Source organism: Corvus kubaryi, unplaced genomic scaffold (assembly GCF_017639235.1).
Source record: "Corvus kubaryi isolate FWS band 111438036 unplaced genomic scaffold, C.kubaryi_AGA036_p1.0 37385, whole genome shotgun sequence".
Classification (NCBI taxonomy): Eukaryota; Metazoa; Chordata; class Aves; order Passeriformes; family Corvidae; genus Corvus; species Corvus kubaryi.
The window spans coordinates 29,073,615-29,098,995 of NW_024581127.1; the positions used below are offsets into that span (position 1 = coordinate 29,073,615).

The 25,381-nt window shown below is 37.3% G+C and overlaps 1 protein-coding gene and 1 long non-coding RNA gene across 11 annotated transcripts in view; both read right to left on the reverse strand.

The window, feature by feature from the left end:
* DNAAF11 (dynein axonemal assembly factor 11) overlaps nt 1-25,381 on the reverse strand; it is a 95,381-nt gene that overhangs the window by 63,845 nt on the left and 6,155 nt on the right. For 7 of the 10 annotated variants that reach the window (XR_006017398.1, XR_006017399.1, XM_042036330.1 and 4 more), the window contains 6 exons: nt 12,999-13,166; nt 10,818-10,895; nt 8,785-8,957; nt 7,628-7,827; nt 6,356-6,541; nt 2,171-2,248 (listed from right to left, as the gene is read on the reverse strand). Coding sequence is in view for 8 of the 10 variants with exons in the window: in XM_042036330.1 (XP_041892264.1) it covers nt 2,171-2,248; nt 6,356-6,541; nt 7,628-7,827; nt 8,785-8,957; nt 10,818-10,895; nt 12,999-13,166 (883 nt within the window). In the remaining 2 variants the exon portion in view is untranslated. Of the gene's footprint in view, nt 1-2,170; nt 2,249-6,355; nt 6,542-7,627; nt 7,828-8,784; nt 8,958-10,817; nt 10,896-12,998; nt 13,167-14,159; nt 14,328-16,694; nt 16,768-25,381 lie in introns of those variants that run through there. The other 3 variants (XM_042036334.1, XM_042036333.1, XM_042036328.1) reach the window with 3 other exon arrangements.
* LOC121668480 lies at nt 23,653-24,453 on the reverse strand. Its single transcript, XR_006017400.1, has 2 exons — nt 23,910-24,453; nt 23,653-23,725 (listed from the first exon to the last, which is right to left on the reverse strand). It is a non-coding gene; the product is annotated as an uncharacterized LOC121668480 (long non-coding RNA).

Genomic DNA, 25,381 nt, shown 5'->3' on the forward strand with positions numbered 1-25,381 from the left:
TATCCTTGATTCTATAAGCTTTATATTTGTTGAAAATGAGCCTGTAGATTGTATTAGCTGCATGTTTGTGATCTGTTAGCTGTGTTCTTAAAATTGAGAACGAATCTTACCAGGTATAAATTGGTGTCATCTATTACTACAACTGTTAGGAGATCTAGTCTAGACTTACAAGTTCTTCTCATATGCTCAAACATTTCCCATGTATGAAAGCAGAGAAAAAAATGGAATAAAATCACCTACAAATGAGAAGCTTTTGATAAATTAGTTATTAGTATAAAATGTAAGGGTTTTGCTTAATATAATTTATCTGGGCTATTTCAGTGACATTAAAATACTTAGATATGTTGGATTCAGGTAATGGAAAGATCATCAGATGTTAACAGATTAGATGATAAACTGTTTCAGCAATAAAAGTATTTGTCAGATATACTTTTCACTCTTTGCTCTCCTGTATTCTGATACAGTAAATTTGCAAGAAAGTTTACAGAGGTTGTAGTTTATGAGTTTTTTTAATGGAAAAGTGCAAAGACTACAAAATAACTTTATTTCCTGTTCAGGCTTTTTGTCTTACTGCATGACTGATTTTGAGAATCCACTAACACATGAAGGGAGAACAAAAGCACAGAATTATAAAATTTTCCAGGAGGAATCTTAATCAGAACTGAAGAAGAGAAATAGTCTGTCCTCAGCAGCAGGCAGCCATTCCTCTTGTTAACCATCCAAAAGAACATCAGAGAAGCTTGGACATTTTTATGGACATGAGACTTCCACATTGAAGCAAAAACTTTGGAGAACACCATCTGCTTACTGGTATCTCTTTCTTTATGTCTCTCCAATACACTGCCAGATTGCACTGAACAGCTGTGACACTCTTGTTGAAGCCATGACAAAAAAATCCTCATTGGTCTGGCTTTATGTGGGCACATCCACGGACTAAATTCAGAAAACTCGGGTGACACAAACAGGGATGCTACTAACAGTGAACTCTGTATTTCTTCTAAAGAAGATAGCTACAGATTGAGTCTAAATGTCTCTGCTTTTTAGAGGCACAATCAACTTCTATTAACACAAGATTTAAATTATTTTAGGCTTGTCTTTTTTGGATTAGAAAATTATATATATTTTTTTTTTCAGTCAACACATTTTTACTGAAAAAGGTACATCAATACCATGGAAAGTGTCTCCCGGTACAGACAGACTAAACGTGGCTCTACATGACACTAAACATGACACTAAACTCTTCCACTACCTTTAATTCTCTCTGTTCTACTGAAAATTGTGCACTACCAGTAATTCCTTGGACTTGCAAGGATTTCTAAATTTCCAAGATTTCGAAAGCAGTCTTCATGCTAATTATAACCACGTTCACAGATTTGGTTTTGCAGCTAAATCAGTCTTAAATGGAAAAACTTCTTCAGAGGACAGCAGAGAGATAAGTGGCCACTTTCTTATCCCAGTCTCCTGTAGGAAGCCCTGTGGGGAGCTATTTATAAGGAAATAATGTTTGGACACTGCCTCCTGCTTTTCCCTTAGAAAATGAAGTTTTGGTTCAAGTAAAATAAATGGCTGATATCCCTGGAAACTCATTCCAAAACACCTGAATACCTAAGTGCCTTTGTCAATGGTAAAACACAAGACACTTCCCTGTATCCCCATCCTCTGCTGCTGGAGACCTCACTCAGTGTCACAGGGCATCTTGCCACAGAAGCTGATTATCCTTCCCAGTTCTGCCAGTTTTACATCTGTCATCAGAACACAGAATGATTTTGTCCAGAAATATTGCTGGGATGTATTTTTCCATATTTAAAGTGGCTGCTCATACACATTTATCTTCAACAGTCAAACCAGTTAAACTTTTTCCACTATTAGCAAGATGCTCCAAGAAAGAGCCTTACCATAGAAGGGAAAAGACTGAAATATCTTATATCATTTACAGAAAAAAAGTTCTTCAATCTTTAAAGACAAAGATGTTAAATTAAACAATCTTCAACACTTTACTAAATCTTGAGTCTTTTTCCAGCACCAGAACATAAATTTAGAATACAGTTTTCCCACAAGGAATATAATACTGCAACAAGAATTTTTCAGCCCTCTTATTTTTGTATTGTCACATATCTTGAAATAGTTGCCCAAACCAACTATAGATATTAGACTGTTTAACCTTACATACTTAGGCACATTCACATTCAGAACTTTTCCTTCTGCAGTCATCAATGTCCAAGGAGGCTTCTCTCTCTTTTTTGCTTCCCTTAACAAAACAGAAAGAAAAATTGTTTATGGTAATGGTTAGAACTTTGTTATTATTATGTTTAATAGCACAAATAAAGAAGAGTATGGCAAGAAGTAAGAATTATCTGGTATTTGATGTTAAGGCTATAATTTATTTCAGGAAAAAAACATTGCATCACAGGTCAAATTACACATTAAGAGTGTCATCTAAAGATGAGCAAGATTTGTAACATCACATCTTACATGGACAATAACTTCTTCTGCATGTCACCATATCCATTATCAAACAGAAATATATCAAATTATCTGGTATACCACATGAAAACCTGGATGGCTTAAACGTATGAAATGGGACATTTTTTCTAGTTAGGAATGGTGTCATAGGTTAGCAAGCATAGTCCCGGAAGGGACGTCCTTGCTAAGGGGTGCTTACAGTTTCCTCTGGGAACTGATAGAACCTATCAGCTGGCCAGTTTGAATATGGACAATTCTCTAAGCCACTTAAAGTTGTGACTGCCTCTGTGATCCACATTTAAGAATAGGCAAACTCCCCCTCCAAGCTCTCTCTCGTTTCCGGCGCTGGGACAGGTGGCTGCGGGCCCCGTGTGGGGGCCAGTGGGCCCGGCCAGGCCCTGCTCGGGCCAGGCCGGGCCGGGCCACGGCCATCCTGAAGCCATGGACCTGTTCCAGCCGTGGAACCCCCCCCCACTGCCTTGCCGTGGGCAGCCGGAGCGGCTCGGCTCTCCCCCCTCTCCACTGCGATAAGAGAAATTCAACATTCCAGCTGTAAAGCTGCAAGGCCGAGGTGAGATTAACCCTTTTACTGCTGTGAAGAGCTGAAAACCTGAGGGAAGAGAGAGAGGAGATGCTTAAAGCTGAAATTCTCTTGTGAAGCTATGATATATCAGAGTATCCTGTTGTAATTTCATGAAGATATGGGGGGTGGAGTGTTCAACTCGTGAGCAAAAGCACCTGCGCTGAGATAGGCAGATGCTGACGCAGCTGTAATTTCATGAGAAGTTTGGACAGGGAGAGATGAACCAGATGAGGACTTTTGCTCCAAACGGGAAAGGAGAAAACCTCAGTCCGTAGAGATGAACCAGATGAGGACTTTTGCTCCAAATGGGAAAGGAGAAAACCTCAGTCCGTAGAGATGCTCCCAGAGATAGTCCTAACGATGAAGATGATGAAGACCCTTTGCTCCCAGGGAAGGAGAAGGGCCTCTGTTTTTGTTTCTGAACGGCTCAACCTTAAAATTATACCCCAAAAAACTTCAAGAGTGGACCCTCGAAAGCAGTTGCGGGAAAAGCTGCAAGTCGGGGGAAAGGACTCACACGCAGGCAGAGACTCCTCTTCCTAAATGGACTGAACAATATTTGGAAGTGAGCGGCTGTCTCGTTGTGATAATGTTTTCATAGCATGAGCAAGAAGAGACTTCTCTCTCTAAACGGACTGAACAAGGTTATTATGGAAGTGGTAAACAGACTGAACATCTTAAGGGTTGTTTTTTCACATTGTCAGTGGGAGAAGGGAGGAAGGTGGGGGGAGGAGGAGAGTTCTGAAGGTGGTATAATTTTTTTTTTCTTCTTTTAGGTCTGTTAATAAACTTCTTTATATTCTTTCAAGTTTGGTGCCTGTTTTGCATTTCTCCTAATTCTTATCTCACAGAAGATAAACAGTAATGAGTATTTTGGACCAAACCACTACAAATGGTCAAACTCATCACAAGGTCTTGCCACTGATAACTGGTGTGATGTATGGGCAAGCAATTCTAAAGAATTTTTATTCATGCTCACTTGATTACTCCCACTGAACAAGTGCTTGGCCTATCTCCAAACAGCATCTGTCTCTCAATCACTATTCTGCTCTAGTAAATAGAATTCTAATGGTCAAAAGATTATAAGCAGCATCAAATAGGATACAGTAGGGCCAAAGGGCAAACATCTAGATTATTTGTTGATGCACACACTACATTTTTTGTTGTGTTTTTTGTTCAAAAAAGGCAATTCATATTCCTGATGTATTGATGATGTGTTGATATATTTGTACTGATATATATACTATCCATTTCCAGCTATCAGCAATTAAAACTACATCTGATTTTCATTTAGTGCAATAAATGAGCTACCTTAGATTTATCTGCCCAAACAAAGCAGATCACAGTAAGATCACTAAGACTTGTAATACTGGTATTTTCCTGTGTAAATGTTTAGATTATGAGTAAGGGAAGGAAGAGTAAGGAATCTTAGTAACATGAAAAAGAAAAGTCTGCTTGCACCTAAGTAAAAATATGGCTGTTTTCTTTAAAAATACAGCAGTGTAATTGTCATGTTGCATTAATTCACTCTTCAGCTGGTCACTCTAATGGGTATGGACACTTCAGCCAGCATATTAAAAAGGAAAACATTTCTCAAATAAACCCCAACAGCAATGCATTGCTTTTTTTTTGTTCCTGAACCTATTTCTTACTATAAGTTCAAGACGAAAATTTCAAAGGAAAATCACTAATGAGGGATATAAAGTATTTTAGATTTATAACATCTTGGGGAAAAAACATAAAAATAGATTTGGTCTATAAATACAATGGATTTGAAGAAGAAATAAAAACACTCAAGTAGAGCTACTGGAACGACTGCGTAAAACCAATTTCTGTTTAAGAAAGACAATTATCCAAGTATTAAGAACTATTCTATAATATAAATCACCTTTCATGTGGGATTTGTGGGCTGCCAATCTCCATACCTGAATTTCTACACTCGACACTCAAATGCAAAGTGAATGAACCACCACTCTGTTCCAGAGATGTTCTAAGAAACACCTCACAAATTATATCCTACCACCTGTTAGCTCTTTATAGTTTGTTCTCAGAGGAAATTGACTACTTATGTGAACCATTTTAAGGCAAATTTGCTCCTGTCATAATCATTAGAGTCTACAATTTGTTGAACTTTGAGCTGACCTGAGTGGCCTTGTTCTGGCACTGAACATCTAAAGAAGATACTGTGAACCTTTCTCAACAGCAAATCAAAATGAGCCATGAAAGGATTTTTAACTCCTTTAAATGCCTTGGAAATTTAGAAAAAAACAGAAATTAATTATTCTATCTTTATTAGAGCACTATTTGGACTCTCCTTGAATTCTTTAAGGGAAGCATTTGGAACACATTTACTTTTGACTAGAGCAAGGCACTTCCAAACACAGCAGAACTCGAACTGGCTAGAATCTGGGTTTGACAATAGTTCTTCCAGAAAAGTGCTCCAACTTGAATTAATAATAGCAATAAGTTATGCACATTTCCAGATTTCTTGGAGAGTTCTCTAGGACTGACTTTTTCAATACTTAGGCTTGACAAAACTTTTAAAAAGCCCGTTAAAAAGAACAACTAAAAGAATCTCTGGCACAAATCAGGTTATGTAAGAGAAAGAAAAAGAAAAACAAAAAGACATTGTTTACAATGCTTGTGGAACTGATAAGCCAGCAGCAATAAAATACTGGGGGTTTTTTGCTAGTATCTGCATGTATTTTTCATGTTCAGCAAAACCAGTGACAACTTTATAAAGTTTCAAAGGCTTTTCAGGGACCAGACTTCTTCAGATTCACCATGCCAAAGAGCACTGGTAACAGAAAAATTTTATTACTTGTGACAAATATATTTGATAAAGAATAAGAAAAAATTTCTCAGTTACATAGAAAAGGTGCCTGAAATGCCACTTGTGCCAAAAACTTGTAGCATGGCCTGTATGGCATTTACACAATACAATCTGCACTATGGAAAAATGTTTCTAGCAGATTGTTAAATGTTGAACTACACCAAACAGTTAGCCGACAGAAAAGTGAAACTTCTAAACTCCATAAAATGGAGTTGAAGCGAGAAATTATATTTAAAAACTCTATCAGAGGAAAAATAAAATAAAGAGTACCTAAATGAAGTTTAGAAAATGAAAGAAAATAAAATGAACAACCTGAATATTTAGTTTAGATTGTATAAGCCTATTTTAACAAGCAACAGGGATTTAAGCTGTCAGTTCACAGTAATATTTAATGTCAGGCAGTCACCTGCCTGTTCTCTGTACCTTTGAAAATTTCTCCTTCTTCAATTCATCAAAGATATTAAAACAAAAAATACCTTATATTGTCTTTAGCTCTCCGTTTTTCTTCAATATATCTGTGAGTTTCTAATCTAGATTCTGGAGTATATGGTGTAGGCTCCTCCCAAAATCTTCTGTCTTCTTCATCATTTTCAGCTGTTCTGCATGTTTCCTGCTCTCCAGCTCCTTCTGCCTGATTGGGTTTTTCCTGCGGGGAGTCTGGGCTACACAAGATCACTGAAATATTATCCCAATGAAATGAAGGAAGAGTAACTTGCTAACAAATTACCTCAATAATATTTTTTCAACCCAATAATAACTGTACAATTCCTGCCAAGAATGGTATCTTATATATTTGGAGAACATTCTCTGCTCTGCTTCTTTTGTCAATCAGCAAAGTATATTTTGACATAATGTTTATTATTTACCTGACTACGAAGTGATAGTATGACTATACCTAATCCCCTGAAAACCCTGACAGATAGTTCAACAGATTTAATTTCAGAAGCAGAATTTTCAGATATCCTCACAACTTTCAGGTGAGAGAAAGCCTTCAGTCCATGTGCTATTTAAGAATTCCCAATATCAGGCAGCAACAGATTAGAAATTTATAAGGTAGCAATGAACATCTCCTCAAATGGCATCTTAACACCTGAATCATTTTTTCTCCCTAGCTCTAAGCTTCTGTAAATCTCTATCAATAGAGAGAGAAAACTAAATTTATGATACAGGTGTGATCTATGAGGACAAACTTCTGCAGGCAGCTTCATGAGACAGTGTCTATTGGATTAAAAATAAGATGGGTAGCCAGTGCAGTAGAAGATGACCCCAGACAAAAATCCTGCTGCTGTCTAGGTAGTATCAGTGACATGAAGTGGAAGAAGTAGGAAAATCCACACCAAAGGCCTGCAATATTCCATTTCAGTCTTCAGATGTTATAATGCTAAGGCAAAAGCAATTATAGGTGAACAGCTGCTTTCTCTGGAACCCCTGCTTTACCTTAAAAAACAATTTCCAGCTGTTCCCCTGAAAGAAACTATTCATTACACTGTTTTGGCACCCAGACAACTTAGCTTGGAGTGAGAGAAAAAATTATATTGAACTGTGTCTGCAGGTCAATAATAAATTATGCATGTAATTAATTATATTTTTCATTAGAGATAACATGCATGAGGAGAAATAACTGCTTGAATCAACAATAAAGATGAACAAAAATGTTAAGTGGAATTATATAAACTCTTTAATGAAACCAAATTTCTGAATAAAGAAAGAATCATGTTTACTCACAAACTGTTGCTGTTTACTGTTACCTGTCAAATCCAAACTTAGAGTCCATCTGTTTCTTTTTCTTATCCTTTCTTTCTTGCATCCTTCTTTGAGCCTCTTCCTTTTCTCTGACCCTTTTGAGAAGGTAAGCTTGTTCCTGTTCTCTGATTTTCCATTTCACTTCTGGATAGTTTTGAAGTGCTTTAATCCTCTCTGAACGTTCTATTTCTTTACTATCCAAATACTTACCAAAGGGGGAAAAATCGATATAAATATGTGAGAAATTATAAACATACTCAATCAATAAATCTATTAGATTGTAGCTTAATTTTGATAATTAAGTTTTGTCTATAATTAGAAATGCATCTTTCACACATCCATAGCACTATGTGAGTTATACTTTATTAAAAAGAATTAACAATAACTTGTTATTCAGATCTGGAAACAGTTTTGTGTGTCTAAGATCAGCTTTTAGCATTTTCCAGGAATTTTAATTGGTCTTATTAGATTATACAGTAGAGAGAGTCCCTTCAGCCATCTCTGGTATTTGTCTGACTGATTCAGCCCAAAATTAGTTCTTTTGATGTGTTAGTTTACTGCCAACTGAGAGAGTTGAATCTACTAAGTTAAGCAGTGCCTGTGCTTCTCTGAGGGAAATTGTGAGAGCATATTTCAGGCCTGGGACTGTTTCATTGACAGGAAATCATTACATCAGTTCAGTCATAGCACAAAACCACAATCTCAAAGTATCTATTTACAGCCAATGCAATGTAGTGCAATTTTACACCCACTTGTATCTTTCTACTGTCTTACACTGCAGGTTTGGTATATACTGTTGGAATGGTACCAACAACACACTAACCTTCTGCAATCATGCTAATAATTTAAAAATACATTGTATATATAAAAACAAATGAGAAAAAGCGCCAGAACTGTACAAAGTATTTATTTGAAAAAAAATTTAAAATAATTTTGTTTAAGGATCGCCAATAAAGATGACAGAAATGTTAATGAATAATTGTGGTTCCATCAAAATAGAACCAATTATTACAATATTGTAATAATTTATTCTTTGGAATAGAATTTAATTTCCTGTGAACATTACAAAAATGTACAGGTGTTTATTTTGTTTAGGGTAAGTATGTTCAGTTGACAGCACTAATTTATTATTTGGATTTAAATTTAAGTTTTAAAATCTTACTTTTAATTGATGAAGAGTTGCCACTACAAATTGTCTATAACCTTCAAATTCAGTACATGGGTTACCCACGAGAAACAGTTCCTTCAGATGTATATTGCATTTTAGAGATGCAATACTGGAGAGTTCACCAATGAAATTGGCTGTCAGGTCAAGTTTCTTCAACTCTTCACAGCCTGTTTGAAAGAAGCCTTAATTCAATTTCTCCATAACATAAATGTACACATGATATATATATACACACACGTACACACTTGGATATAACTGTCTCCATTTGTGTTCTGTAAACTGGTTTCATTCTATCAGAATACATCTTTTCCAAGACTCTTTCTGAGTGAAAGAGTGACTCACAGCTAAAGTTTATGAGCTCACAATATTTACAGGAATAAAACAACCTCAATAAAATACACAATACCAAAACATTATTGGTTTTATCAATATCAAAACTTTGTGGACATTTATAGATGAGCTTTTAAATGTTTCATTTTCAAATAAGCTGGATTTCGTTTTTAACATTCTGATTGCCTTGATACCCCTTCTCAGCTACGTCTCAATTACACGGCTAAAATCCAATCCAATTGCTTAAGGACAGTAGGGTCAATTACGAGTTTCATTTCTGTGTATGGTAGTACTATTCAATAATAATAAATATATTATTCTAATAAATAAAAAATCTCTGGTAATATTACTCAAGTACAAAGATAAGATCTCCCAAAAATTCACTCCAAGTTAGGTTTTCCACTGTGTAGACTCAGCTATCGTTGTAAATACTTTATCACTGGTTAAATTGCAAATACTGGTGAGAAAGTGTTTGTACTAAAACAATTCATTACAAACAGAAACTCTAAATTAGGTGACAAAATGCTCTGGAAATTCTGATTTTTTAATTTATCAGCCTCTCCTTTTATCATAATGTGTCCATGAATCATAACCTTGACTCTAAGAGCAAAAAGTTTAGCAGAGAGTAAACTCAGCTTTGATTCACATCACTGTAATCATTTTCCTTTCCTGGTCTGTTTGCTAAGTTTTATGCACATTGAGCTGTAAGAAAGTAAACAACACAGAACACTTTATTAGGGGATTTAAATAACCCAAATTTGGCAAAGGCCAATCCCAAGGGTTGTAACTCCTGAGCAAATGACAAATCACAGTAATAAATAATGGGGCCTGATAGATGAATTTAAAATTTAGTGGCATGAAAACAAATGCAACTTTCTCAACAAATTCCCAAATACATACTACACTACCTATTTCTTCAACTTTTTCAAATCTGTGTTTAGACTATTTGCTTGTTTCTTATTTAAGCCATCCTCTTGAACCAGCCTGCAGACTTAAAAACACAAACTAAACCAACCAACCACCCAAATAACCAAAAAAAAGAAAAACAAACCAAAACACACACACACAAATAACCAACCAACCAACCAACCAGTTTGTTTGTTTGTTTGTTTTAACAGTTCCTTTGTCAAGGTGCCTATGTTAAAGATTCAGCAACTGGCCTAATCTGAATCAAGAAACAGAAAATAATTAAGTCACAAATTATTCAAGTAATATGGAATGTGTTTATGGGTCGCTCCAAGTCTTAGGTTTTAATCTTGGAAAATGCCAGATTTTGCACATGAAATCTGCAAAAGTGACAGTATAAACAGGATTAAACACAGATAAAACAGACAAGATTTCAAGCAATGAAAGAAAAGCATCCTCTGAAAACCTCTTCAAAAAAAAAACCCAGACCCTCAATGCAACCTGTGCTCAGCACAGAACCTTCTTGTGTGTGACACTTGATTCCTGAACTGAAGATGACTTGAAACGTGATCCAGAGACATTTAGGAAAGTTCAATGAGAAAAATTAAGCAGTAGGAAGCACTTGCTACAAAGAAGCATTTATTGAAACCCGGTACCCAAGGATCCTCTAAGTATCCACAAAATACCCCTACAGGTGGACACGATTAATGGCTTCCACCCTCTTTTACACCAAGTCACAACTTAAGCATTCAAATATGAAAAGACAAAATGGCTTTTTTTCAAAATCTGACCTTCCAGATTTTCAATTCTTTCAATGTTGTTCAAAGCCACATTTAAATATTCCAGCTTCTTTAGTTTGCCCACATTTTCTGTAACAAAACATAGATGGATTGTTTCAGTTTTTAGCACAGGAAAGGGCATTATGGTTTCACTTGCTTACTTTACTTCAAAGCAACAATGAAGCAGAAAAAATAAGATATACAAATCAGAATATGTACCACATTACTGGACATTAGTATTTTAATATTATCAAAAAGACAAAACAGTTTTCTGAAAACACAAAACTAAAAAGCAAAAAGAAATAAGGAAAGTTATAAACACATTTTTATCACAAATCCATAAAACACATATCTAATTCAAGAGGAATGGCTAAAAAAGCATAGTGAGACATTCCATCTTTGGAAACTTAAGATATCTACAGGTTCAGTGACATGAATCGTACCACAGTTTTTTAAGAACTTGGAGAGGTATTTTCTACATACTTCACAAACAAATGATGACATTAATTTCTCAGCAAGAACTTGTGCAGCTTAGTTTGGATGTTTGTTTTTGTTACAATATTTCTGTAATAGCAGTGCCTGTGCAGATGATGATGTGAGAGAGCTGAGTGTAAGCCAGTGGAATCATTCATACACACAGTGGGTGCCGGACAACCCCCCCTGCCTGCTCACGAGGCAAGTCTGATCTTGAGAGCTGCAGAAATGTTTTCTTTAAGAAGAGAAAAGACACAGCCCAACAGAGCCAATATAAACCTGTATAATTTCTCTGTGTTATTCAGAAGCATGGAACTGCTGTGCCCCCAGCAAGGACATGCTGGTATCCACCGGGAGGAGTAACTTCTCAACTTCAATACTTTGTAATACAGCCCCTGTTGACAATGCCTTTGGTCACCACTGTAGTGTGGGGAGGGGTTGGTGGTGCTTCTTTTGTTTTTGGTGGCGGTTTGGGGTGGTTTTTGTTTTGTTGGGGTTTTTTTTGGTTTTGTTTTTGTTTTGTTGTGTTGTTTTGTTTTGGGGTTGGGTTGTTTGGTTTTTTTTTTTTTTCATTTGTTACTAAGGTATTACCTTGGAAAGCTGTTACATTATACAGGAATATATGAACCACCAATTTGCATACTTTTTCAACTCCTACAGTTAGATTATGTTAAGATAAAAATTGCTTGTCTCAAAAATGAAATTGCTGAAAAAAAAATTGTGTCGAAAAAGCAACAGTCTGAATACAGTATCCTGTACTAACTTGAAGGAGGCCCAAGTGTTGACAGAAAAACCACAAGATGAAATCTTGTGCCTTATTAAGGACATATTAATAGAGAGAAAACCAACTTATTTTAGTCCCTCCTTTGATGGGGCAAAGAAACATAAAGCAGTTTTAAAAACTTAATTCTCTCTGGGAGAAGATTCCTTCACTTTAAGAAATGCATGTGTTATCAGTAGAGATAGAGTTTCCTAATGAGTCCCTTGAGAGAACTTAAAGGATTTGCCTACAAGTTCTGAGCACAGAATTTCCTCCTAAAACCTTGGTATTTTTTTCTTCCTCTTAAGAAATTTCAAAGAGATATACTAATATAATTTCTGAACACTTCCAACTTTTTGTTGTTCATCTACACAATATAAGCTTTTCTAGCCCAAGGATTGATGCCACATCTTTCAATATGGAACATATGGACCTATCCCACAAAACCAGATCATATGAAATTATATCTTCTCCTGTGGTGCAGGAAGACCATTGAGGCTTTGTTGTAGGAAGTTTGGTTCATGCACAAAAGCAAGTATTTTATCTGAATAAAACTTATTTCAATGTTAACAAAACCAATATGATTTGCATAAAAATGGAATTTAAAAATGTGCCTGGAAGAGCTAATCCTATGATATCAGACGCCATAGTATATGGTAAACTCTTTGTCTCTCTGCCACAAGATGGGATATTTAAACTATATCTGAGTTTAGAAATTTTAATCAATAAAAGGTGTTTCACACTCATTTTCTAGTGACTTGTATCTCAGTAGTATATTTTTCATTCAAAACTTCTCTTGCAAATTTCTGCACTTCTTCGAAATTTAATAAAGAAACCAGGAAAGGAACTCTTGTTAGGATCACAGTCCCTTAAGTATAACAGAATACTTTTTGTTTTTCTGATTTCAAAATTACACATGTGAATCCATTTTAAAAGAAACATCTTGAGAAAAGACTCACCAATTTTTGGAATCAGGTTATTCTGAAGATAGAGAATTTTTAAATCTCGACACCATTTGTCAAGATGCTCTAATTTTTCTATTTCCTGCTGATGTAAAGAGATTTCTTCCAGCGAAAAAATTTCACAGTTGTTATGTTCTGCACGTCTTCTAATAAGATCTTCAGTGACTGAAAGAAACATTAGATGTCATATCTCCCTTTAATAATTTTCTGCCATCTGAATTATGAGCAAATTACAAAATCATTAAAATATTTTGTTCCACCATACCAAATAGCCTGGTAGGAATGACAACAAAAATAAAATCTGCAAGAAAAGATACCAAGTACCAAGTAACTTCAACCCACCCTGCCACAGTAAACATCTTTTGTGAAACACAATCACGTCACCTGTAACATTTGGAAAGATCCATATGAAAACTGCTGAGTCTTCCATAAGAATGTGATACAACCCTTGCAGAAATTAATCCAGCAGCCACTATTTTCAGCATAGCTTGGGTTGCAGATTGATTCATGTAGACAAGAAGTGGAGTGCTTTATGCTGTTTTATTTCCAGATGCCAGATGTTCACATCACAGATAGCAGCGGGGGTGGGGGGGAAGCAAACTACAGTATGTCATCATATTCTTCCACCAGCACAGTGTGCACAGTAATAAGCAGGATAAATGTTGAAAGTGGGCAGATATTTTTATGCCATAACTAATTCATGCTTATAAACGTTTATGTTAGAATGAAATGTATACCCAGTATTTCTTAGGCACTACCAGCTCATCAGAGCCAGCAAAGGAGTTTCGGTGGCTGAAAAACACCAGAGACCTGGGTTCAGAGTTATCATGTTGTAATATTTAATGCCAGGCAATCTTTCAAACAGTGAAAAGGCTCTGTGTAAGGAAGGTAAAGAAATTCTATGAGAACCAGTGCTCACTCCTGAGCTAGATGCTAGAATTTTCGTTTCCAGCACACTGGACCAAAAAGTGCCAGCATTTTCCTCTCCTGAACTACAGTGAAGTACCGAGGGAAAAAATAGGGTTTTATCAAATTAGCATAGGTATTTTCATGATTTTTAATGCTGAAAAAGACAAGCAAGCCTTTCAAAGAGATTATGAGGGAAAATAAGTAAAAAGAAAAGTCATAAAAAGATCTATGAAAACAAACTGTTCCTACCGTGCATTAATTAAAAGTACTCTTTCACTTCTTTGTCTCAGGGAGGTTTTGTGAAATCATCCAGTTTTATCAGTGGTCCTGGAATGGCTGCAGACATTCACACAGACCAAACTATGCATCAATAGAGCCCAAACTCACACGTGTCTGTGCAGCTCCTCTACCTGCAGTCTTTGGGAAAAGGGTGAAACTGGTTTTGTTTATATTATATTAATTATAGATGCCAAGGCTTAAAGTTCCCTTCTGCTCAACAGAGTTTCACCTGACAGAATTAATTTACAGAATTAAATGTGGAGATACAGATATTGATCAAAGGGGGGAACCTGTCAGCACACAAATCATATTGGGAAAGGTGTCTTTGTCTCTCTTAACCACGTTGAGCAGGTTTGTTGCATCTGAACAGTCATCTTCCCTCCAACTTGAACTTGATTAAAGTAACAGAGAACAGAGGGGAAAAAAGTCAATAATCATGACTAAATACTTTAGTCTTCACAGTAAATATGAAAAAAACATTGACATTTCTAGTGAGTTACTTGGCAAATCTGTTGGGAATAAAATGGGAAAAAAAAAAAAAAAAGTCTGCTTACTACTGTGTTTGGTGGCAGATTTTTCAGTGCCACTATTTCCAGGTAATTTTGAGCAGGAAAACAATACTCCCCAATTTGCATACATACACACTGGTGGCAATGTTATGCTCTATACCCTTTATACAAAAAGTAGTCATACAAACTGTTCCTGACAGCTTAATTACAGCCCAGTTTCCATTTGCTGATGAAAATTGAAATTATTGTTGCAGCATTTTTGCAAAAATGTCCATTTTTATTAACAAATGATTTGCAAAGCAGAGACAATCCTTCAAAATAGAAGCTACAGTGAAGCTTTAGAAACCTAATTTGGAATCCTATTGTAGGGAACTGACTGAATATTTGACATTTTGTATAAGATCTAGTTCATTTAAGAGGAATGAGGGAAACAAGCTTGCAAGAGATAACAAATATTATATAAAATTTTAAATAACAGCATTTCCAGGACATTGAAAAGACACACTGCACTCACTGAGAAGTTCATTAACCAGATTTTCTGGTGTTGTGTGCAGTAACAGGAGACTGGACCAGCGACCTGAGAGATCACAGCTACTCCCAGGTTCCAATGAACACAGGAGGATATAAGGGATGGCATCAATCAAGTGGAGAGAACAACTCTTGAAGTTCTAATGCCTGGGCTTCCAAAAATTACGTTTTACTCAGATAAAGAAGCAGAAATGAAGGATAACGTTAAAGAAATTGAAAGAATAAGCAGGTGGACAGCTGCAGGTGTATCACAAAACAGTGGGGGAAGCTGCATTTCAGAAAAGCGAAGTATGCAACCATTACTTTAAGACTCAAACTCATGCTGCGCTGTTCAGGAGATAAAGTCATTCTCCTTCAGGCAGTGCCTGCTCAAAGAGGGCATCTGCCCTCTCATGCAGGGAGAAGGAGTTCCTGTCCAAAGCACTGTTGCAGCCCAGCACGGACTGGCAGCCCAGTGATAATATGCAATCAAAACAGATTACAAGAAAAATCACAGAGGAAGGGAACTCCTTTTCATGAGTAATAGGTGTGAGCACTCAGTCGTCTGGGTCATACTGCTGTACCTGTAAAAGGTGATCGATTCATAAGTAATAGCATGGAGTATTTTACCTCATTTGGGTTTTTTTCACATCTGACAGACTTGAGCTCAGACACAAACCATCCCATCCAGCATCTCCCCTTGCAGGGGCTGCCCCACACAGGAAGGGGTCCCCACCTGGGCCACCCCAGTCCCCATGGCTGGACACCTCAGGGACTGTTTTGAGAGGCAAAGAACCCCTGTACTGTACATGGTGATTTAAAATGGGGGTTTATTGCCAGGGAGGAGGGAAATCTGACAATCAGCCAAGGGAGGGAGGAGGGCAGGGGGCTGCCAAGGGAGTGTGGGGATGGTGGGGAAGGGAGGCAACTCTGGTGAGAGGGAACGTGAATCAGAGAACTTTAATTTAATTAATTAAATTAATTCATTTAATGACCCTTAAGATCATCGAGTACAACCCAGCACTGCCAAATTCACCATGAAATCATGTCCCTAAATGTCAAACCTACATGAGTTTTAAATAACTCCAGGGGTGGTGACTCCACCACTTCCCTGCTCAGCCTGTTCCAGTGCTTGACAACCCCTTCCATGAACAAATTTTTCCCAAAATCTAATCCAAACCTCCCTTGGCAAAACTTGAGGCCATCTCCCCTTGTCCTTTCAGCTGTTACAAGGGAGAAGAGGGCGATCGCCTCCTTTCAGGGAGTTGTAGAGAGCGGTAAGGTCTCCCCTGAGCCTCCCAGCTGAACACCCCCAGCTCCCTCAGCCGCTCCTCATCAGACTTGTGTTCCAGCGCCTTCCCCAGCTTTGTTGCCCTTCTGCGGACACGAAAGAGGCGTGCAAGGCACGGAGCACGTCCGGGAGAAGAGGGCAGGGGCCGGGCAGAGGAGGGGAGGGGAGGGAAGGAAAGCGGGGCTCTCTGACACTCACTCCGCACCATGGCCGCCCCTCAGGCGCCGCCGCCATTCCCGGACGCCGCCGCGCTGCCACAGCAACGGCCCCGGGCGGGCGGCGCTGAGGGCGGCGCCGGGGCCTTCCTTTAACCCGGAGCGGGAGCCGCGCCGGCCCGGCAGCTCCCGGCCCCTGTGCCTTAGCTCGGCAGGCAGAGATGAAATGCCTTTTCCTCAGGCATAAATCTCACGTCTTGTCCTTTGCATGACACTTCTGTCCTCCTCCTGCATATCCGTCAACTAGTTTGCCTCACACGTTTTGGGCTGAAAGCCGTTTGTGAAAGCAGCCTGTTCCCAGTGATTCATAGGCTTGTACAATTTTAGAATAATAGAACAGTCTAGGTTGGAAAAGACCTTTAAGATCATCAAATCCACCCGTCAACCCAGCTAAACCATGTCCCCCAGTATCAGCTCTGCACCTCCTTCAAATTTTCCTAGGGATAATGACTCCACTACAGCCCTGGGCAGCCTGTTCCAATTCCGGATCACAATTCTCATCAGACCAAAGTGGTAACATCAGGAAAGTCAGTCTGTATTTCCTGCCTGTCTTCATTAACCTAAAGGTCTAATCAAACCCAAAGGTCATCTTCTGCTAACAGGAAATTCACCTATAAATTTAAATAAGGCAGTAGGATTTTTTAAAATTATCAAATTCATTTATGTAGCAATTTACCTCTGATGTAAATGCAACACCCCACAGTCACACCGCAGCTTTCTACCTGTATTGCAGATTAGAGCGTAGGAGTATGAAGGTGTCATTGAGTTGAAGCTCCTGAGGTTTGTGGAGATAATGAGACACAAAGAAGCAGAAGTAGTTTATGCACTTCAGTTTAACTCCATAGTATTTGTCCTGGCTTATCTGACTATCCAGTAACAACTGGTTAGTAACAACTAACCAGTAACAACTCCACTCGGAGGACAGGGAGTTTTACACAGTTGGTTGGACATCACCACTGTGGCCCAAGGCCCCTGCACAGAATCACAGACATTAAAGAAGGGCCACTGGTTCTGCTACCTACACATTTACATCAAATTGCAAGCCTCGTCAAATAATGACTTTTTTGCTAGTAACATTAATTTTTCACTTGGGAGCAGAATCAAGGTATTCAATTTCAAACACGAAAAAAATCTTTGTTTTGCTGTGTACAGTATTTTGAACCCTGTGTTTACGTTGTATTACATTGAAATGCCTATGTTATTTTGTTAAGCCAAAAACAGGGGAGGAGGGTGTTCATCCCTTTTTCAGAGATTCTAGATGATAGTTCTGAAGAAAGAAATATAAAATCTGCAATTAATTAAATTGCCAAATACCAGGGTGTGGTGGGTTGATTTTGGCAGGATGCCAGGCACCCACCAGCTTTTGTTCTCACTTCCCAGCCTCAACAGAAGAGGGGGAGAAAATATGAAAAGAAGCTCATGGATTGAGACAAGGACAGGGACATCAAAAACAATTACCATCGTGAGCAAAACAGATTCAACTTGAATCATTCAATTGACAAACCTCGTTAAACTGCAGGACTACTTGTTCAAGCAGGTAACTTCTCACTTGTGATGAGCACAAAAGAAGAATTCTCTGTACACCAGTGACTGAAAAGCTCTCAGAGTGTGTTTGTTTTTCTCTTGTGAAGAACAGTTTTATTTATGACTCAGGTTTAAATTATTCAGGAAGACAGTAAGCAGCATTTTAGAGCATGTGTTTGCAATACACTGGTCCTAACCTGATGGTCTGGCACACGCAGGGCAAAGCTAGGTGCTGAAGTATGTTATTTACTGTGTTCTTTATTTTCACACACAGGGGTTTTTTTTCATTCAAATTATGTACTAAGAGCTTTCAGCAGCACAAACCTGAAGTCCTAGCATGAAGCAATGTACATGCCAGAGATAAAATAAAGAATCACATTACAAATGGGAGAATGGAAATGAGAAGGAAGAAAAAAGTCCCATCTGATGTGCCTTTCCTGAAGAAATTCACCTCAGCACTTTAATACATTACAACTTTATTAATTAAATGTGTAAAACAATGCAATATATATTTCTATGTCATGACAAAAATAAGCTTTATAGCATTATTATTATGGTGCATCAGACGTATTTTGAACATGTCTTGACTTAATCCATATTTACACTCATGTAAGGTGCTCCAACCCCAGCAAATTGATATCCATGGACAAAGCTGTTGAAATGCTGCAGCTCAGAGTCTCAGGTGGTATAAACCAGCTGATTGATACCCACTCAGAATTTGAACCTATGTATTTCTATTTATTTCCTATTTATTTCCTATTTTTTCAAATATTTTTTATTTTATTTTGTTTCTCTGTGGTGCTAAGTAACAGTCACAGGTACAAAACAAGGCTTTATGTTTGCACTAAAGTACCAATAAACCCTCCCCAAAAGAGCACACAATCTGCAGGGCAGGACATGAACTCACAAATAATAAATTCACTGAAATATATGCAATTCAAATAATAATAATCTTCGTTACTGAAAACGCCCTCAAATACAAGAAGAAATGAGAACAGGAACAACTTTACTGATATGGAAATGCCAGAGATAGGAGGGAAAGAAAGCAGCATGAGAAGCCATAAAAAAAGAAACAATATAAATGAAGTAATAGTTTTGCTCAGTGTATATAGAAATATGCAAAGAGGTTTACAAAATCCAATTCATAAAAATATACATCAAAAAGCAGATTTTGCAGAACTGGACTAAGTGGTCATAACCTGTATTCTGTACCATGTTTATTCCATATAACTTAAATAAAATATGATAATCTTTGTATAGTTTGGCCTCTATGAGTAATGCTTTCAGGATAACTATAAATCAGCCTTGCTCACAGACCAGGAATATTATAAATTAAGGGATGGCATCAATATTATTATCTTCCACATGACCATTCCTGCTATAAAGCGCTATGTGATATATATTCAGGAATGACCCTGAAATTCAGCTGAACACAGCTGAAGTAAGAGAGTATAAAACAAGGTGTAGTGATAAAAATAATATATTAAAAAAGTAATAAATGGTATGAGAAGATACACAGCGAGTTATAAATCTATATCTCAAAATTTCTATTTGATTCTTTTTCTCTAAATAAGGTGCTATATTAAAGTGGAGTAAGCATTTAATCTCTGCAGACAAAAAATATAAAATTCTAGTTGTTTTCTCTGTTTGTAGATGTGTCAGTTAATCACTAATCAGTAAGTGGGTTTACTCTAAGAGAATTGCATCCCAGAATTATCCTAGGCTTGATACTGTAGTTAACAGAAGTTGCAAATACTCATTACCTCTGAAAGTGTGGATTTAAACATTTAGGTTGGAAATTTTTTTTCAGTTTTTCATCAGACAAATCCTGGCTTCAATTTTTTTATCCAACAGGAAGAAACATATGATTGCACCTCTTTTCAGAGAAAAAAGATGAGGCTTGTTTTTATGTCCATTAGAATATATGGAAGGGAACTGCCAACCAGTCTGGTAACCAAATAGAATTTTGTTAATTCAACATTGATGAATATCAGGGAGGGCAGATCTTAACAGATCCTGAGCATTTTGTTTTTAGCCCTTGAACTCCAGTTGGGAAATGACCCCAGGAGGTCCCTCTCTCCAGATCAGAACAATTCTAACTTACAGTTTGTATTTATTAATAGACAGATTATAGGATTTATTTTAGACCATTTTTTTTTTCAATCTCAATCAGATTTTTCTTCACTAGTTTACAGTGAACTAATGAGTTTACAGTGAACTCTTTCTTTCTAGTTTTCAGCATAATTGCTTTGATGACTGCAGGGTAATTTCAGTCTTAGACTTTTCTCTCAGAATGCAATTTAACTTTCCAGACTATTATTCCAGGACATTATTTAAAGACTGAAGATCTTTATAATCCTTTAGTTTTAAAAGCGATTTTAGTAATGGACCTTTTATTATAGGCATAAAATAAGTAACAAAATATTTACATGTTTTACGTAGTGAAATTTACTCTCAGTTGTCTCTGTACTCTAAATAAAGAAGAGTAATTATTTAACACTTACAAAATTATTCAAATGCATTAACTACAAGTAAATATGAGGATGAGTATTATAAATACTATTTTAGATACATAATACATCAGTTATCACTGTACTCAGCCACTATCCAAAGCCATTATCTTTGATAGCATATTGTTACAAGAAATTAATATATAAAATATGGGATAACATCATTTTATAAAATATTATTTAATGGGAATTAAAAACCACTTTTTATTATGTAAATGCTTGTAGGACCCCATGCCCACATAGGACTTCATTGAGATAACATACTATAGGTACAGCATTTCTTTGCAGAATTTCTTTCAGGTAGTGACCAAGAAGTAAGGCCTTGCTCACATTTGACCAGAAGAAAAATAAAGCTAAAATGAACTGTGTTTTGGAGGAAAAATACTATCAGTTCTGTTATTTTTTTTTTTCCATAGGAACATGTATAAACATGGCCTTAAGGAGGTATCCAGGAGTTCAATGCTGAAGAGCTGATGAAAATAAATTTGAGGAGGAGGCAAAATGAAAACTGTTAGTGAACTCATTTCAAAATACACAGAAGTAACAACTCTGCTTTTAAGGTTTTACCAAGTGCAAGAGACAAGCTTGATTTGAGCTGTGGGAGGTCCTGTCTCGCAGTAACCTGTGTCAATCTGTATTTAGTTTAGTCCTGCCACGCAACAAGTGCCAAGTTCTCTGCTCCATCCTGTAGGACCTGCTTTGGTTCACTTTGATAGTCGCTTTCAAAACCAGAGTCAGCTTTCAAGCTCTGGTGTTTCAGCCCTTACATAAACAGTTCCACTGACTTTAAGAAGTGCCATATGTAGCGTCTCCAGCTTGGCACGCTGTGAGTAGGACATTTTGTCACCACAGGCAAAGTGATCAAATGACTGCACTCCTTTCTAAAATGCTTTGTTCTCAGAATTAACGCCCACATTCTAAGGGCTGACTGAAAGGTTTTCCAGGTTGTGTCTGCAGCTGTGCAGATGCCTTTGGATCTCAGAAGCTGAACTGCACTCAACCGGAAAACTGATGAAGAAGGCTGTTCTATCCACACTATAAGGAACACAAACTGGGCACAGCTCCACTTGGTTCCTTCTTTTCATTTTTATCTTTACAAAGTATAGACATAAAGGAAATAACAGAGCCAGGGCTGGGATGACCAACTCTAAGAACAAATAAATTAGTGCTCTTGTTTTAAGGGTTTGAGCTGCTGTGAGGCTTAGAAATCCTTGATAAACAGAAACTGGAGTCTGAGGATGAGGCTTGAGTGAAAAAGAATAGGAAGTAGAAGAATGTATAAGTGTTTTTCAGATATTCTGGACTGATTCATGTTGATGCTGCTTCACTGCTTCAGTGGAATGCTACCAAGTCAGAGCAGCACAGCACCTGGTCCTGCTGTTCTGTTCAAACTTGGGAAAAGGAAGACTTGTTTTGCCTGTTACTGGGAAACGTGTTCTCTGGGCTGAAGCACAGCAATTGTTAACAGCTTACACTATTTAGACACTGCTGCCAGACAATAGAAATAAAATATATAATCTAAATGCAATAAAAAAGGACTTGTAGACATCAAAGTGGAGTAATTTGCAGTGGAAACTGGCAAGGGTCCTGCAGTTAAACCTTCTTTTAATGAAAAGTCCATGGAACCTTTCTGGCATGCTTGAACCCTGTTCCATAATAGGACTCATCCCCAAAAATATGGAATTCTTTCTAAACTTAAACAGGTACTCACCAATTGTTCTTTATTTCTTATTATTTTCTGCAGGGAAAAAAAGAAGAATACATTTTTGTATATCTTGATTTAAATTGCAGTTTCTTATAATCAGTATATATTACCAAAGGTCCTGTTTGACAAATTCAGCTAAGCTGTTTGAGCAGGTAACTTCTCACTTGTGATGAGCATAAAAGAGGCATTCTCTGTATACCTGCTGCTGAAAAGCTCTCAGAGTGTGTTCTTCTCTTGTGAAGAACAGCTTCGTTATCACTCAGGGCTAAGCTATTGAGGAAGAAGGAAAGCAGCACTTTGGGGCATGAGCTTGCAACACACTGGTCCTGACCTGGTGGCTTTGGTGAAACCAAAGTTTTAGGGAATGGAGACATAGCAACAAACTGATACACCACCCTTCAAAAAGTGAGGGTGTCATTGCAGTGGAGCTGTTCCAGTTGTGCCTTGCTGTTTCTAACTTCCAGTGTACTCAATTCAAAGGCTGAGGTCTGACAGATTGTCATGTTGCCCACGGCATATACTGAACTCCTGAACCCTGACAGTTTCAGAAACAAACAGGATCCTCTTGAGCTTCAATTTCACTCCATAAAAATTCAGATAAGCCCAAACCTTTTAGTCTTAGAAGCATTTTCAATTTTAGACATTTAGAATTTTCTGGTGCAAAAAAAGGTGAAAGAATGGTAATTCATAAATCCAGCACATCCATACATGCTTTCAGCATGAAGGCCTGTGTGAGCTAATGGTCCATTGGGTTAGTGGAGCCAAATTATATCAATTCTGTAGTCCCTGGAAGGTGGTGATGGGGTGAGCATCATAATTAGCTGGGTTTAATTTTTCCAGTTAAAACATAAAAAAAGGTCTGGTGGCCTGGGAGTGGGCTTCAATGCAAGGCTTGAAAGCAGACCTCTGGAATCATGAATTACACTGCTTGGTCTGTCTCTGCATCATGTTATGGCATATTAGGTTTACCTTCCTTTTCTGCTACAACATTTATTGCACATTATGAAAGGGCAAGTTTTCAAAATAAACAGAAAGTTTCTATGAATAAAAATCAGTAACTGGAAAAGCCAAATACTCTACCAGTAACTTCAGATCCCACCTTCTATGTTCTGACATGAAAACAACAGCAGGAATCTCCTTCCTCTTCTTAATATAAAATTTCTAAATTCCTCTATTCATCACATGACACTGGAGCCGCTTACCAAAACTTAGTTGCTTTGAAAAATGTATCGAGACTGAAGAAAGATGACACAGCAGCATCTTGGGAGAAAAGAACTGTGAAATTCAAATGCAGAACACTGTAATGGATTGAAGTTACATTTGTCCCCATTTGACCATATACTGCTCTTATTAGGATCAATAAGAGCCATGGATATACATCCAAGGATAGAATTTGGTCCTCAGATGTGACTTAGTAAAAAAAAAAAAAGGGTTGGAAATAGAGAAATTCTGTACTTACAAACTAAAATCATCAGCAACAAAGTGGCAGACAATCCTCCCAGAAAATATCTGAGAACATAACAATGCCCAGAAAGGTTAGACAAAGCCAAGGGATGCATATGGGGTTAAAAGAGGTAAAGCCTGGGTGGGAGGAGGAGGAAAGGTTCTTGCAGATGAACCCTCTGAACCCTCTGAACTCTGGTAGGTGAAACTTTAAATTACGTAAACTATTGAAAATAATCTCCAGGAAAGAAAGACCTCAGCATTCAGACTGAGAGAAAAACCCACTAAGAAAGACATGAATCCATTCTGATTTTTCTCAGCCTTCCAAAACCCTTGTCAAAGCACACTTGGCAAAGTAGCTTTCATATCTGCATACATATTCCTCACTTTTGTGCATATCTATATAGCTCAGATATTTGCCTGCATCGACTATCATGTGAAAATATATTTTCACAGTCAGATACATATAACTTCGAAAATGTGACCCTTAATTTAAGTTTTATTCACCAATTGAAATGAAGCAAGCACTCGTGTCAGAAACAAAAAATAAAAGAAATAAAAATTACCTTGTACATACTGAAATGATTAAACACATGATCAGTGCAGCCATCTGAGAAACAACATTTTGCACTGTCCTGGATTCTAAAATAAAAATCAGGAAAATAATGGGTTTTAATGAAAGTAAATATATGATGGGAGGTGTTTGCAAGGACTACCTTCAGCCTGTGAGGTCAGTCCCTTCAGTTGCTTTTAAAGAGAACTCGCCTGGAGTGATTCAAAGCAGAAACCTAATTTTCATGCTCTGGGTGTCTCTCAGGAGTCTTTTTCCCCCACAACTACAGAAACACTGTGCCCTCCATGCTCTCAGAAAACAAACCTTTCTGCATAATTGCCTGTTTCAGTTTTTGCTCCCATGCCCTTTCCTCCATTTTCCTCTTCACTCTTTTTTTTTTCTGAAAAATGGGCGAAGGAAAGCTGTGAGCAGGGGGTAGTAATCAACTAAATACCAATTTTATGGTTTTGTTATTTTTAATCATCCATTTAAAATACATATTTTAGTAAATAAATTCTATTCTGCTAGGGGCCAGTTCCATATTTTTAATATATTTTCAGTTCACTCTAAAAATGAGGCATGTCAGAATAAGAACATAACATACCTGCATTGCTCAAGGTCTCTTCATTTGCATTTATCATAAATGAAGAGCAGGATTTTGAAGCACAAAATGGTTCCTCAAACTGAAGAAACTCATCATCTTTGGTGAGAAATGTTCCATTAGATTCTGGAATTTGCCTTTGTGACACATGGTTATTATATTCAGAAGAAAAGTCTGAATCACCTACAAGAAGTGCACATATAACTGAGATTGCACAAAAGAAGAGCTCTGAGACTTCGTATTAATGAATTTAGGAATCAATTACTGAATCACAGGAGAGGTTCGGAATAATTATGGGTAGGGAATTGGCAGGTCCAAACATATGCAGGAGAAA